Below are 17223 nucleotides of genomic sequence, written 5' to 3'. Positions count from 1 at the left end.
AAAAAAATAAATAGAAAAGTGGGTACAAATCACTTAGGATAAAAAAAAATATTTCGTCTACTCGTTTTGCTTCCTGTTTCCTGTTTCAGAGCAAGTTTTCTTTGGACATAATTTTACAACAATTTTTTGAGCATCAAAATATTCAAGTACATTCTCGACAGCATCTGCTCTTGTGCAGTTCCACTTAAAAAACACAAAAGTGAAAAAGTCCATAGATGCTGAACACATCTACTACGGTGTTTACCTTCACAAACATTTTGTGGAGGATAGCATATTGATTCCCCTAACCTAAAAAGCAATAGGATTCCTAGATAACAAAGACTAGAACGAAGTGTAATCTACTGCTAAAACTCACTCCCACTCTGGCCCAGTTAATATTATGTTTCTTGACACAGATGTAGCTTTGAACAGGTGTGGGCAGTTTTCCTCCATCAATCCAGCTTGTTGTCTGTCCAACCAGTTTTAAAAAGAGAACGGGTCAGTTCTTTCTATGTGCTCACTATTTTATCTGGCAATATCTGCTGAACTGGTGGAAGAAGTTTAAAATAATCCCCCCCTTTTTTTTTTAATATGAAAAATGATACAGATTTTTGCAGCCTGAACTTCTAAACAGAAAATCTCAAATTTTCTGAAAAAAAGTACCAGGATACTTATCCACATAGTCTCTTTCAAGTCATCCTCAAAGGCATTAGTTAATGCTGTAGTCAACCTGAAAGTACACATTATCCTTGAAAACTTCAGAGAACCATTTAGGGCTTAACCCTTTTGGTTATTCCATTAAAAAAATAAAATCCAAGAGTGGGAGGGAGCTTGATTTTGAATCACTTCAAGCTGAATTACAGATTATTCAGTTTACCTTTAAGGTTTTGATATGCTTCAGCTCAGAGGCAAACACCATGCTTCTGAAATGCTGCATCCAAAAATGCAGACTGTTATTGAAGAGTGTCATGATCAGAAAACATTGTTTTTTGTAGAATGACAGTTACAACTATGGACTTTACCCCAATAGATACGAGAACACAAATAATCCTCACCCTGAAAAGAAAATATATACAAGCGTAAGCAAAGAGTTTCAGATATAAATAATACACAGACAAAAAAAAAAATGGTTTTTGCATCTCAACTGTTTCAAAGCCTTCTCACAATGAATCCTTGTTACCAGATGTTTTAACAACTCTACTAGCACATGAGGAGGAACTTCTTTACTTTGAGGGTGTCAGAGCACTGGAAGAGGCTGCCCAGGGAGGTGGTGGAGTCTCCTTGTCTGGAGACACTGAAAACCCGCCTGGACGTGTTCCTGTGCAAGCTGCTCTAGTTGAACGTGCTTTGGCAGGGGGGTTAGACTAGCTGATCTCCAGAGGTCCCTTCCAACCCTATGATTCTATGATTGCTACGTTTTAACACGCCAAGGTTAACTGAAAGCATATCTTTCACTTAAACTGTATAAATACTCAATGCTACATAGGTATTTCAGAAAAAAAAATAATTTTTTTTTTCCATTTCAAAGGCTGAACTCCTGAACTTCTTGTGCAGCATCATATAAAGCTGTTCAGAAGTCACAGCATACTAAAATGCTACGGTGAGAAGACAAGACGAGCCAAAATCTGCTTTCATTTATCTGCAAGTGCAGGTTTTCTGCAGGTATCACAGCTGCAAAGGAACTTAAACTACCGCTGTGTAGAGCAATTGGGATACAGTAGGGCTTACTACCTCAAAACCACTGCCATATAAACACAGATATGCTGTGTTCAGCATAGATTTATCCACACACTATGAGAAGGCTAGTAAACCCAGCCTGATCCAAGCTAGCTATATGCAGAGCCAGCTTGGATCTACAACAACTTTCTAATTTTAACCTGTTTACCATTAGCATTGCCAGACGTCATCTGGCTTCATGAAGCATTGCTTCGTTGTCAATGAACTTCCCTCTTCAGTAAGCCTGATTAGCTTGGGTCTCGTTATCACAAGAGCCAAGAAACATTTATCAATGTGCTCATGCTAACATAGGCACCTCAAGTAATGAGCATTAGGGAAAACTATTTCTGAATTTGCTTTACTAGAAACTTAAAGATGACAGTGAAGACAGGTCAGTTTTGAAATGGTTTCTGCTGAACTGGGCAACGGGACTGCAAAAAGACTCTGTACAAACAAGCATGCAGCTTTTAAGTGAAGTAGTGAAGAAATACGAGCATTGTGGACATGCAAGTGTTCTGCACAGCTAGCCCACTCAATAGCCAGAATCAGGCAAAGAATAAATTAAGAAAAAAAAAAAAAGAAAAAACCCAATCCAAACCACAGTGAAAGAAACCCAGCAGCTGAAGAGTGGTCAGTTTTTACAAGAAGCTCAGTATTAAGGTGATGAATATTATGCAGGTTCTGATAAGCTCTCTGTGTTGTGGTATGCCAGCTATATCCAGTCTTCAATACCTCTGGGATGACGCAAGTTTGATGTTGGAGCACTAAAATATCTGAGATAGACAGCTACCTGTGTTCATGTTGGAGAAAGCGGTATCATCATATTTGCTATGAGGAGAGACAGAGAATATTGTCTACAGCTGACTGTGACGCCTGGGAAAGGGAAAGTGCAAGCTCATATACAAAACCCATAACAACATAGAGTAACAATGCGTTATCTCAAAATCTAAAATTAATACCCCTACTAGAGACATGAAAAAAATTATAGCAGCATGGCCATTCAGGTAATTATTCATTTTGTGACTATACTGCAGCAGGGAATTTTTTTACATCAGTAGGGGGCTCTAGTTCCACAGCTTTTCATAATCACAGGAGCTAGAACACTTGCAGCTGCAGGACTATCGCACAGAGGCAGAGCCGAGTGACTATATTCAGTGCTCTCTGAAGCTGGCGCCTGACAAGAACAAAGTCTACCAAAGCAAAGATATTTTATCTCAAAGATGTCTTGGAAGTAAACAGTTGCAATTATGCATAAATTCAATTTAAAAAATAAGTCACCTTACGATAAATGATCAATAACAGCTGATTAAAGGGTAATGGTACAAACCTGGCCTTTATGTCACTAAAATGGACTTGCGTTTTTATAATCCCAGAATTTCAGACACAAATTAAATCCGTAAGTAATTACAGCAGACTAGCATTATGCAAGTGTATGTAAAGATTCTCCATAGCACCTAACATATATTATGCTGTATTGCATAGCTATATTTATCCTTAACTTGAAATACAAGTATCGGGGCATCTCCATAAAACAAAAAAAAAAATAGTTACGAAGAAACTGTTCAGACAGACCAGGACTTGAGCAGACACTTTTAAATATCACTCACAGGGAGTAACAGCTCAAATTTAAATGTAAAAACATGTTATACTTGTGATGAGGCTCAATCAGGCCCGGTATGCAGCTGCTCAGAATTATGTTAGGGATCAGCTTGCAAATTGTTTAACTTGGCTCAGACAACTCATTCTTAACTGTGGCCAATTAGTGTTGACAGCCTAGCTGCATTTGATTTAGAATATGGAGGTAGATACATATGTTAAAATGAGGTTACTGAACTCTATTTGAAGAGGTTTTGCCCCATTTTCAGTGAGCAAACAGCTGGAAAAGGCTTAGAGCTTCTCTTTACTCAGGCCAAGCAGAAAAGGCTGCAGATACGTAATGTACTATCAACATTGTTAGAAAAATCAAACAGAATCTATAGAAAGGCCTTCTTCCATATAGAATAACCAACCTTCACTTTTTTTAAACACCTTGTACATACATTCTAGAGAAGGAAGCTTTATAGACCTACTTTCCATTTCATATGAAATAACATTAGAATAACGTATTCACTATATTACCAGGCATACTTTAAAAGCCAAAGAAGTTGTTCATATCTGCAGAAACAAACACCCAGAGCTTAGATTTAATCTATTTTGCGTAATTTTTACCCTGTGCTTAGCAGAATGATAGCAATGTGTAAAAAGCGGCTACTTTTCTCAATAACTTATGAGAAAATCCTCTAAAAAACCAAGATTACTTAAAATGAAAGAATTTTGAGAACACCTTTGGAAGAATGGCAGAGGATCTGAATCAAATGTTAATTGCATCGGAAAAGTAGGAAGAATATGTAAGATGGCAGAAGCATCTTCATTGATAAGTAAACCAAATCAATCTTTGACTGACTGTCAATAGAACAAACAGGGAAATCCAGAAAAAACTCAGGCAGTCAATCTCATTACTATAAGTTTTATCAGATTCCTCAAAAAAGAGGTCAGGTCTGAAGTAAGCACAACTGCTTCTTTAGTTGAATGATCATCATCTTTAGTTGATGTCCGTTTGGTGCAACCCATTAATAATATCTATTGTAGCACAACCATTTGTACTTATCTGATGACTAAATTACCTGTTAATATATCTGGGCATAATAAAAGCAAATCAGTCTCAATCATTCATTTTCTGCTAACAATAGCCTGACCGGCCAAGAATTTGACTGATCGTGTTCATTTTGCAAAATATCCTATATAATAACATCACCTTTTAATTAACAGCTTGTCATGAGTGCCATCAAACTAATCCTTATATATATAGGTAGCTTCCATTTTTATCTACAAAATGCAGATATTTATACAACATACCATCTGAATGACAAAAGGTTACAATATGTTCCCCATATTCCCTCACAGTACATAAATTCATAAAAGTAAGTCTAAAATGAAAATTAGATGTCCACCAGAAATTGTGGTTAAATAATGTTTTTCTAAGCAACCTGTGTAGAAAAACAGAAGCTGTCCAAAATTAATTGCCTACTCGAGACAGTATCAAATTAGATAAAAATCCTTTTCCTACTTTGGTAATCAGTTGTCTCCTGGTAAAACACGATATTACATTAAAAAATTCTTCACAATCACTTAAAAAAGCTGCTAAGGCAAGCTTGGACCATGAAGCCCTCTTAATAAACAAAAACTAGCAGATAACCAGCTCTATGCAATTAGTGCATAAACTAATGGTCTGCAGATAAATATCAGACTAAGAGGAAAATATGTTTCACATGCTGATAATCCATTCTAATTTCACTAGCCTTATCTACGCTGCATTTCTTTTAGCGTTCTTTCAACTAGCTCAACAACACTCAGTGACAGTGTTTCTTGTCAGGCTGATTTACCTACAACTTAAACATGACCAATACTGTTTTGTTTGGGTTTTTTTTGTTTGTTTGTGTTTTTTTAACATGTTTATATCTTCTGTAATTAAAAATAAATAGAAATACATTGCTACTTTTTAGAATTGTTTCCATTTTCCAGTAGAAAACTAATTCTTCGAAGCAAAACATGAAGAAAGGCAGAAACAAATGACTGATACCCAGCTTCCTTTAAGTGCTCATCTTTCCTCTCGCCATCCTACTGTACTGATCTCTTTTAATTCTACACTGCTGCCAAACTATTAAAAATAGTACTGGACAACCTTACTCAGTTCTCTCTACTAATCAGATGAGATATGAGTGAAATAATTGCTTTAACATTATAATAGTTTAATGTTCAATTAATTCCGTGCTATTTAACCATATAAGAGACAGTGGTGTGTGAAGGAAGGCGACAGAAGGGCCATAGGTGAGGAGAACACAAACAGCACTGGGAAGCACCGAGGCCCGCAACGGACCTAGGCCAGCCAGTCCGGATGTCCTCAGCTCTGCTTATGCCACCAGATGTTTCGGCAAATTGTTTTCATACAGGCTCTTAGTGTCTCATAAGTTTTTGACAAGGAGTAGCACATTTAGCTTTAATACTTCTCCATATGTATACTTTCACCAGAGTTACCTCAAAAAACTTTTTTTTTAAAGTTCAGTTCAAGTGGAAGCAGTCTAATAACCGTAAAGCAGCCCCCATAACTTCCAATGGCCAAGGTGCCTGGATGACAATCACTGACAACAGCAACTACACAGGCAGGCTCATTCTTTTAACTTCAAAAGAGGCTACAATTTATAAGCAGCTGCTCACTAAATTTAGCTTCTGTACAATTTATAATGCGCTACATGTTAAGGTATCACACAAGAAATTTTGTATGAGAAATGTAGTTGCGGAAATTCAAAGAACTGTTAACGTGGAATGCAGTCCAAGTGAGCCCCAGGCAGCTGTTATTTTGCACTAGAGACCACATCCTCCATGTTAAATTAGTATCTTTAAACTAACCAAGAGGCTAACCACTTACTGAGATAATAGCTTTCACTAAACTGAAGGAGAAAACCACTGCCTCTTAATTCACTTCATGGTATAGCCACTAACTCAAAATACAAAACAGAAATAAAGGGATAAATCTGCTTAGATGAAAGCAAAATGCAGGAGTGACAAAATGGCCCTATGTAAGAGCAGAATGTAATTTCAGTCTTCATATATGGTACATAAATTCCAACTTAGTTAAAAGGAAAAGAACGTGCAGAATATGTACCAAATCAACTGAACCGTTGTGATATGAAAGTAATTCATTAGGTAATTCCCACTCAAGAAAAATCTGTATACTTAAACGCACTGATGCACAGAACATATCTTTGCAATGTGGTCACTTCGCAGCTGCGAAGTATGTATCCAGCCAATGGTAGGAATCTGTGCACCTCCACTAACTGAAGTGAGAGATGGAAAAGCTGGAGATCTGACTGGTATCAGATTCACTCCTCCTCTTTCCCTTTCCCAGGTCCCAAACTGAGAGGAATTTAAACCAGAAAAATATTTCACCTTAGATGGCAGAGATAATGACACTTGACAAGACACAGATACTGCTCTCAAGCACCCTGACAAAAACACAGTAATAAACACAAAAACATAAGAATCATACAATTGGCAGACAACATGTACACAGCTGTTCCAGGACATCAGTAATCCCAGGCTATCTTGGATGAGGAGGCACTGCAAAACATAATTAGAAATCCTTCTGCCTTACTGAACTTACTTAAATCTTGCTGCCTTACTGAAGTTCCTTTTTGAACTTCCCACCAGTGAAGCCTGTACTGGGTATCTGCCTAAGTCTGGTCCTGCAAGCATTGACAGCGACAGGTATAAGTATACCTCTCGCTGTCTGTCTGTCTTCTACTGTTGCTTCCAGTCTACCACGGATGTGGCAACAGCCTATATATAAGCAAGAGAGAACAGGATCTTGAGCCCAGCACAGGCTCAAAACTCACAGAGGTTAAAAAAAAAAAAGAAAAAAAAAAAAAGAGACAAGGGTCATTTTCCTTTTTTATACGGGAGCATCTTGGAATCTTTCTATGCGTTTCTACAATTTACATGGACTGATGAATTAGAAAACACCTGAAAAATAAAGGAACTGTACTGCCAGCCACAGCTCTTAAAGGATCAGACAAGAGAATAATTTGTAGCCAAAAGGCAAACAGGAATGAAAAGTTTTGACCTTGCTTACTTATCTCATGGGTAAGTGATTTATCATACGTAAGAATGTCAACCTAATTATGAAAGGGACATCGATTATGAAAGGGAAAATCTTTAAGATTATACAAACTGATTCAATTAAACATTTTTAGAAGTTAGCATAATGCACAGGGCTAAAAAAAAAAATAATAAAAACCCCACCTTTTGGGTCTGCAACAGACATCCACAAAAAAAGAATAAATTTTACAGAAAAGCAAAGTCAAGGTCCATCAGGAAGCAATTAGCATGTAAAACCAAACACAGCTTATTTATAGTGTATAGGATACAACAGTGTCAAGATTACATCAACTTGACTAGGTAACTGTACATGATGCTAGCCCAGCTGCATAAGGTTCTCTCCAGTATAATTTAGGAACACAAATTCAGAAGAAAACCATCTTTTATAAAAAAGAATTATTGATAGCTTAAATGAAATAAAAACAATTTCTAAAACAGCAAGACTGACAGAATTTATTAAGTATTGATCATTGGTAATTTTTGCTGGCCGCCTTTAAACGTATAAGTAATTGTATTAGTGCAGAAAGGCATCAATACACTAAAAGTTCACAGGAGCGGTTCTCAATGAATTCTGAAGAAATATCCTTGCAAGATGATGCATGAGTAACCTCTGGGAAGGAAAACTGCACGTCACCCTGTACTGAGATAATCGATTATGAATAGAAAGACATGTGTATGTCTTCATATGATTTGTATGCCATTACCTTCCTTTGTGCAACTTGCTTTAGCTAATAAATCTTATTTCTGGAAACGAATAGAGTAATTTGAAGCCTGGATTCCACTTTCTGGTTTTTGTCAGTAAACTACAACAGACCTGCACAACATTGTAGTGACTGGTAGGGTCAGCAACTTCCACCTAGCCCATGGGAAGGACAGTGACACCAAAAGCACGAAGGAACGGTCCTATACCTCTATGGTAAGCAGGTGGGCAAGCGGAGCCCGGCTCGCTCTCCCTACAGGACAGGCTTCTGCAACAGTTACTTTCCAACTCAGTCAATGAAGGGGAAGTAGATACCTTCCCTCTAAGTGAGATTATCAGTTTTGAGAAAACAAAGTCACCCTGGAACAAGTATTATGGCCAAGAGATGTTTCTAGTTACTTATTACTGACTGCATTTAATTGTTTGCAAACCTCCTTTTTAAAGATGGTTTTCAATCCTTGCCTTTTGGTGAAACCAGCAACATACCAGGAAGATGACAGCATACTAGATACTATCTGATATAAACAGCATTTTTACGGAGTGACTTTTGCAGGTTCTATATCAGACAACCACTTATTTAGAAACAAAAATTTATCCAGGTCTTTAAAAATGACTATAAACAAACTAATTTAACTGGCAGCATTTAATTCTGCTTCCCTTTACCATTCCATAGCAGAGACAAAGAGCAGCATCAGTTGCAAAGCATCTGTGTCTCGCTATTACAGAAAAGAAAGGGGGAAAGTGTTGTCTCAACTGTGAGGCAGCAGCATTAGCAGGCTGTATATTTCCCAAGTCGGGATCCATTTCTTAAACACTTACTCCGATTTGGCAATTGCCCTGTGAACGACAATCTTATTACATTGAATACTATTGTTCTTGCACTTTCCTAAAGTTCAAACAGTCCCTTCATGTCATAAGGAAAAGAAGCTACCATTGGATCTGGTCTCCCAGATCTTTGGCACTGAAAAAGATACAAAAGGCTAAGTGACCTTTCACTGCAACCCAATAGCCGGGATGCTATTCATTTTGATGTACTTAAAGAAGGTAGAACGTACTTTTTAAAAGGTATCCATAGCACAACTACAGCTAAAATAATAAGAGAAGATAAAAATCCATGTAAGATCAAATTTTAGTAGAGATGCCTATGCAGTTTTTCCCCATGGAATATTGGAACAGATACCGCTTTTTTACTAGGAAAAGTGACTAACAGATGTTTAAATAGGTTAAGGATGGAAAGGGATTTAATTTGGGAGTAAGTCATAATTAAATTCTCTTTATTGATTTCCATCTTGATTCTTCTAACAAAACTCCCCCATGTATAAACTACATGCAAATTCTGTATTGCTTGGGGCTGTGTGGCCTTTTCAGAGATTTGTGCAAAGAAAAAGCAACATTTCCTTTCAATGTTAAGCACAAAGGAGTTAGTTATTGCTTGCTAAGTCCATAGAAACAGTACATATAAATGCTTGCATTTCTTATTTCATTGAAAAAAATCCCAGTGCCTAAGTCTCCTTATCTAGTAAAAATCCTTAATCTGAATTTGCCAGGGAATTCAGCAGAAATATTGAGGATGCAATTTTAAAGCTAGAGGGCTGCAGTTCTGCCTTCACTACTCATTCCCAGCTCTTCCATCTTCTTCCCGCTCCTGACACTAGCACTCATGCAATTGTGAGTTATTTCAGGAAGCTGGTAATGATGAAGATTAACCTGGAAAGTGATCTTTTCTGACCAAACCAGCTCCCTGAACTGGCTTGCCGTATGGTCCCGTGATTACCGACAGTGGCTCAGGGACAGGAACACAGCAGTTGAGACTTGGGTCGGCTCACACTGCAGCAAAGCCACACCGTAACTTGCTTTCACTTTTCTTGGACCATTTACGCCTAACCCCAACAGTCTCAGCACTAGCACTTGTACTTGTGGAGCAAGACATCATCGTTGTGACTGAAACAGACTCCCTCACTCCACCAAGGTAGCCTGCAATCAGCTGTACATCTTGTGGCTGTTAGAGCCCCTACAAAGGATACAAATGATGCAAAAGCGTTTTTGTGGCAGAAAACAGAAATCTCACCTTTCTTAGTGATGACATTGCGAAAGGTTCTTACCCTTTAACATGTTTTGATAAAGAATGAGACATGGGCAAACACCTTTCTGTGGAAGTTAAACTAGTCACGGTGTCAGAGAGAACTGAGCACCAACAAGCAATGCTTATCGAGCTTATTTTCACTTTATTTGGTAATGTTCCGGACAGCAGAATCTCCTATGTATGCTCCACTAAACTTTTATATTTTATGGACTACGTTACCACACGTCCTCCTCCTGTTTTCATAAGCGTACTCCCACACAACACCATAAAATCCTGCTTTATTACTTACATTACATTTCTTGTACATGAATATATTATCTTTGCCAAGGCAAAGCTAGCAGTCCCAAGGCTAGTCCACGAAGGTTAGTCTTCCGTGGCTGTCTCTATAGTCACCTCCCAGGAGACGATGACTTGCTGGCACTACCATATCCAGTTCACCCTCCACAATGTATGTCCTGTGTACCCCCTTCTCTGTGTCAGCGCCAATGTTTGACCCCTGATCAAACCACGTTGGGGAGCTAAAATACCAGAAACTCCCACCCTCCTCCCCCACCAAACAAATCCAAAACATACCTGCACACAAAAAACAAGCAATGAGTTTCTACTGGTTCAGCTGACCAAGGATCAGAGAGATGTAAATTTAATAGAGACAGGGGTGGGAACAGACACTGGTGGAAGGGAAACTTTTGGCAGCAACTATAACCTCAAATCATACTCCTGGAACCAAAGCTAAGTCAACTATGAAAAAGAAAATCCATTGGAATTTGGGCTTCATTTGTTCCGAAGTTCATGTAGTCTAGTTTCCAAACATAACATGCAGCTTAAGTAAAAGCATAATTTAAAAACAAATCACTGTAATTTAAGATGTTTATATTTGTAGGATAGATAGAAAACTTTAATTTCTTTGGTCTAACTGTAGTAACATAGTGAGCAATCAATCACAAAACAAACAGTGCCAGAAGATTCGTATTTTTACCAAGGTCCAAATAGTATTTTTAAAAACAGAACAATAAATACTAAATGCAGTAATGCTAGAAAACGCACACACTTTCTTTTGGCTCAGTGCACACATTGCAACAGTAATTTCTTAATGTTTTCCAAAACCCACACCATCAGAAAAATGTTAGTACACAAAAACAACCCATAACAACAATTTGCTTTAAGTACCACTGACAAAACAGAAGGAAGAGACAGATGGATTCAGGGACTGGCACCACGATAAGAAGAAATACTGTTTCTTATGAAAGTTTGAGATCAAATGGGCAAAATACTTTGGAACAAAAAGCAAAAGAAAGCAAGAGTTGTCAACTCTGAGAGTTACCAGGTAAAGTTAAAAGCTTGCACTCATCTGAAATTCAGATTAAATCATCACAGTGGTTGAAAGTTATTGGACCTTTCCCTAGAATACCAGCTCAAACTTCCTCTAGGACCTCTCTAGCAACAGCATATCTCAAAATCACACTATGCTGCATACATAAACTCTTTCTCTCCTTGGTGAAATATGCCGTTTCCTTCTCACACTTTCATTATATTTTCTGAAGATAACTCTCAAGGCCTGTTATGGCTAGAACCTTGTAATCAACTTACTGCCAGAAGCTGGCAAGTTATACACTCCTGTCCCCACCTCAGTGAATGATCTAAGCTCAAAGATGGATTTAAGTTCCAGTGTCACTAGGTTTTACAGTAAAGCCGCATAGAGTGTAATGAATTCATGAAAGTACGGTGTGCAGCGATAGGTATTTTTTCCTTTATGTATCATTTAATATTATATAAGATGGTGGCTCATTTGCGAAGAGCGCACAGAAAGAAGAGTGAAAAAGAAGCAGCTGCTAGAGGTCCACAATGAATTTCAAATAATGCGTTTTTGTATGAAAAAAGTACAGTTCACTCTGTGACAGAAAGCTTCCTTCACATGCAGAACTAGAATAGCTACGATTTAACAGCACTGCAATTACATGTCTACAGATAATGAGGCTCCATGCTCCTCTTCGGCTCTTTGATCTTCTCTACAGCCTGTGCCTTTTACATCCACAGACCTCTCTCTTCTCCCATCCTACCACTGATTTTGTCCAGAACATTGGAAGATTTACTTTAAAATTAAAAAAAAGTTTGAAGTGACACCTGGCAAAGCTAAACACACAGCAAATGTCATAACATGTTTCATGTCACAAAGCTATACTTAAATGAAGTTCTGCTTTACAGGTCTGTTTACACACAAGAGTATTCTCATTCCTTAATTCAAGTTTACTTTGCAGAACCTAACTGCGTTTTAGACTGAACTGTACTTCTTAGCTTGCTGTGGCTCTTATTTCAAGTTACTGTAGCGGCATACAAGGTCAGTTCACAGACATGCGTAATTTAACAGAAGTTAAACTGTTATGCATAACTAACAATCGTTATACTAGAAACCTGTCAGAATTAGTTAAGCTCACCTCTTTATCCATACTTTCTAAATCCTCTTTACATAGGGTGTACAGGGGCATTGTCTCAGACATACTGGGCTGGCGTTTCCGCTTAGATGGACCAGGCTGCTCATCATTTTCACCCGCTGGTAAGTCTTCTTCTTCAAACATCTGCTGCTGATGTGGTTGAACAACTCTGAAAAATTTCAGGGGTCCCACATGAGAAATATTTACTTGATTTACAGCTTGTCTAAAATTAAATCCTATAAACAATTTATGACTGCTGAATATCTATGACTTTGCTTAATAGGGTTCTGGGTTCATCAACAGGAAAAAGATCAAGTCTCACAATGATTGCTTTTATTTTCACTTTGATGGCTTAAGTTCTTGCTCTGCCTTTGACAAGATACTTCACTATCCTGCCTTCCCATTGCTCTGCTACGTAACCATCAAATCTTTCTTGAGGTCAAGAGTTTCAGTAGCTGCAAATGCACTGCCCTTAAAATACTTTAAGGTTTGTACTCAATCGGAGTTTGTCTGTCACTTGACACATTTATCACTCAGGTAACAATTCTCACATTCTAATATATTTTCCTGATGTATGTTATGCTTGTGTTCTTGAGTCTCAAAGTATACTTCTCTACTTCTCAACCTTACAGACAAGAGGTTTGCAAGCAGAAAGCTCATTTCTGCAGCCTCAGTCTTCAGACATTTCACAGATGTTAATTCTGGATGAGGTGCAAAACAGACCATGTTTCTTTTTGGCTACTGTATTCAAATATGGTAGCATTTTCCCTTAGTTTGTATTTTATTACCTCGTTAGTTAATGTATTTAACCAGAACATGCAGATACAAAAAGGAATGCCAAGATGTTTGTAAAAATGGATAATCATAACTTAATGGGAATTGCTTTTAATAGACTACATCTAGAACAACAGCAGGAGACTTCTACCTTTCTTGAGTAACATTTCTGTGAATATTACTTAACTATTAAAGACTTTGAGAAGCTGGAACTGCTACATAATACGGTTTAACTATGAATACTGGGCTGTTACACAAACCTCCTGGAACATATTACAGCAGCTCAGCACCACCCAGAATCCTATTCAAAGATCTCAGGTCATAAAGCTCATGGATCACAAATTATTTATGTTAGCCACAAGATTGTGTGTGGGGTGAATAATTACCACAAGCAAGCATAAAAGTGACTGTATTTGAAATCACAAGCTGTTTCAAGTTGTAACTGTCAGGAGAGACACCATCAAGCTGTTTCAGAGGGTGGTGGTGATTAAAAAAAGGGTTCAGTGTGGTTTCTGCTGACAAGAGTTTCAGCGCAGGATGGCTGCTTCTCATCCAGCCTGGATTTTCAAGAAGCAGCTTTAGATCAGCAGCCCCACCCAAAAAAAGCCATTATCAAATTATGTCAATCCAGTCACATGAAAAGTTCTACAAAATCATTTCTCCTCTTGTGAACTTGACAGCTTTTTAAGAAGGCCATCTAAATATCAAGATTTTTTTTTTTTCCCCTACATCAATACTTCAATCCCAGAACATATGAAATCCGAAAGCCACACGAAGCTGTGAATCAAGGTCATTTTGAGGGTTTATAACATATAGGTGCAGGAGATGCAAATTCATTTTTTGAATGAGAGTTGGCGGGGGTAGAGAACCAACCCATAGCCCCATTGTGGGCAGCACAGCAATCGGCTGCAAAAGATCCCCATCGGCTCAGCACCACTCAGCAACACAGCAGAAGCGTTCCCTTTCACAGTTTGTCATTTCTGTACACTGGAATTTCCTATGAAGCCAAAACAATTTGGATGTTGTAGAAATGAACTAACCAAACTGTTTTCTGTTAGAGATTTTCATCACAGTTTAACAGTTTTTTGGGGATTTTTTCCTCTCTGCTAAATGTTTTCAATTTTATAAGACTACACAGTTTTGCTGTTAAACTGCTCTGACAGTAATTTTCATAGGTAAAAGAGGAAAAAAATACAGCATTCCACTATGTTTTCCAAAAGGATCTTTTAAAATAGGATTTCGACGCCTTTTTAATAGGTACCCTAGCCAAAGGTGATGTCACTTACATTCTTAGTAAAATAGAGAATGACAAAACAAAAAGGTATAACCATCTTACATAACTGTATTAAAAACATGACAAGTTTGACCATGCCAAGAATTACACACAAGTTATACATAGCAGGCAGCCAAGCAGATTTTCTTAAGACTCGAAATAAATCTAGTAAGTATTTTTAAGAACACATTATCATAACTGATGACAGCAAGAACTCCTCCTTCTGCAGTTTCTGTATCATTGTGTTCTTATTTATATTCTTTATTTGAACACTAGAGAGCATCACCCCACCTCAATGAGTAGCAAAGGCAAGAATTATTTTGCATCATTGTTTAATAAAAACTGTATTGACGGTTTAATTCTGGAGATACTGCATCCAAAACAAGGCATAGCTATGAGCTTCTTTACTCTGAAGCAGTAATATGCAGAAATATTACAAGTCTCAGGTTAATCTTGAAGACTCTACCATTGTTAAAAAAATAAAACCCACGTGAATAAAATGTGACATTATCCTTGACCACATTATTATACATTCACTGTAAAATAACTGTATTAACAGCTTCTGAAGCCTTCTGTCAGATTTCCCCCCCCCAGTATTTTCCAACTGCTACTAGATTAAAAATACTGGGAGTTCTCAAAGCATTCGAAAAAGCAATATAAAACGAAGACTTCTTTAAGGTTTGTAAGAAACATTTTTATTTTATCAAAGACATTTTTCATGCTTTACATTTTCAGTTGCTTGTTACGTTGGTTAAAATTTAAAGACATACAAATGCAGGAATTTACATTTATTTCTAATCAGATGAGATTCACGAGTCTTTTTTTTTTTTTTTTTTTTTTCAAAAATAACACCATATTCAACCCAGCACAGGTTGGTTGGTGCTTGTCAGTCTTACACGCACAAGGACATGCACGTGCACTAGAACTCACTGCATGCAGGGCGAGTTCAACATTTGGGGAAGCAACAAGCATCTTAACACTTTCATCAATACAGCATCAGGGCAAAACTAAAATCGCATTATCATCATGAAAATGTTAAAAATATTTCAGTTCCATTCATGATTTCAATTTGGTATCTAGTTTTTTTGCTGTCATAACAAGACTGATAACATTAGATAGGAAAAATTGTAACAATGAGCATGTGAATTAAGACACAAAAATGTTAAAAGTGAAATTAATTTATATAAATCTTCAAGAATTGCTTCAGCCACCAACATTTGCTCTACACACCTTTTCAAAGCAAACATTTGGCACATCTTAGCATTATTTAAAATCAGAGCGCCACTTCTGCCTTCTCACATGTAAATTATATCCATATTTTAAGCCTTGCTTCATCTGTTAGCGTATTATTAGCATTCACTAGAATTTAACTTGTAGTATTATTTTTACTTTATCCTAGTCCAAGATGCCATTAGCATTTGCCTTTTTTTGGACAACACTACATTACACATCTCATGATCTGTAACAACTTTAGTGTTTACTGTAATGTTTGCAGAATACTATTTCCATATGAAAATGCAAATTGTTGAGATACGTATGGAGTGTCAAAACTCCGATGCGGAGGTTATTTTTTAAAAAGAAATCCTTCCTATATTCGCAGAAGAGCTCCTGTCCGCAGCCGCTGAGCAGCACTGCACTGCATTCCATTCCCTGCCCTTCTAGTACAGCTGCAGACTCTTTGCCACTCTTCCGCTCGGGCTGCGACAGCCATGACAAAAAGCAGGTGTTCCAAGTCTCTCAGAGCCGAGCGCGATGGCAAGATCTATGCCTGTCGCACAAAACGTTGACCAAATCAACTGAACCATCTGTAACTCACTGGGTGACAGTTTCACAGCAAAGTCCACGTAGATATTTAAACTAATCATGTCCCAATTTAAATTATGTTTCAAGTTGAATCCCAGAAAGAAACTAAAAATGTAGAACCCAAAGTAAATAAAAAGTGAGAACTGAAACAGTTCTTATGAAATTGTACTCGGGTGACTTGAAGCCCTTTTAGTAACCAGCCTTGCAAGAGCTTATCTTCTAAGCTCAATAAGGTCTATTCTTACCGTAAGAGACCGAGTACCATTGCTATGCCACATGTGGCTACCATCTCCAAGGGTTTCCTCTCACAGCAGTGCAATTTTGTTGCCCACTGTAGGAAATTCAGAATCAGATGAAGTTTTTAGAAACTATCAAAGATTGGAGGCTTTGACTACAGCTACCCACAACAGGAGCAGTTGTGAGTATTAATAGCTTTATCTAACTCTGCTTAAATTCAATGGCTTATTGATAAATACTCTCATCTTTCTGGAGGAAGTGAGCATAGGAGCATATGAAGTTTGTCAGGACACAAAAATACATTTCCCTCTACCAAGAAATTGCTGCACTAAGGTCATTTTCTCTAAAGTCAAGGGTTACATCCATTTTTCAATCAGATGTGAAGCTTTTTTAAAAGCTTTCATTGATGTATGCATTAAGACAAAGCAAGGTGATGATACAGTACTTCTGCCTCAGTTCTTGTTGAGTCAAAACACAGCAAAGCTGTTCCTATTCGGCTTTTTGTTGCTTCTTTACAGCCTTCATGCTCTGCTTG

At 37.6% G+C, this 17223-nt stretch overlaps 1 protein-coding gene across 5 annotated transcripts in view; it reads right to left on the bottom strand.

Moving 5' to 3' along the window:
• CTDP1 (CTD phosphatase subunit 1) overlaps positions 1-17223 on the bottom strand; it is a 113198-nt gene that overhangs the window by 51835 nt on the left and 44140 nt on the right. For 4 of the 5 annotated variants that reach the window (XM_054189384.1, XM_054189387.1, XM_054189386.1 and 1 more), the window contains exon 11: positions 12605-12770. In XM_054189384.1, the coding sequence (XP_054045359.1) occupies positions 12605-12770 (166 nt within the window). Of the gene's footprint in view, positions 1-12604; positions 12771-16027; positions 16417-17223 lie in introns of those variants that run through there. The other variant, XM_054189388.1, reaches the window with a different exon arrangement.

This window comes from Rissa tridactyla, chromosome 2 (assembly GCF_028500815.1).
Source record: "Rissa tridactyla isolate bRisTri1 chromosome 2, bRisTri1.patW.cur.20221130, whole genome shotgun sequence".
In the NCBI taxonomy this organism is placed as follows: domain Eukaryota; kingdom Metazoa; phylum Chordata; class Aves; order Charadriiformes; family Laridae; genus Rissa; species Rissa tridactyla.
Note: the sequence above shows the minus strand (reverse complement) of the source record. Positions and strands in the feature narration are given on the sequence as shown.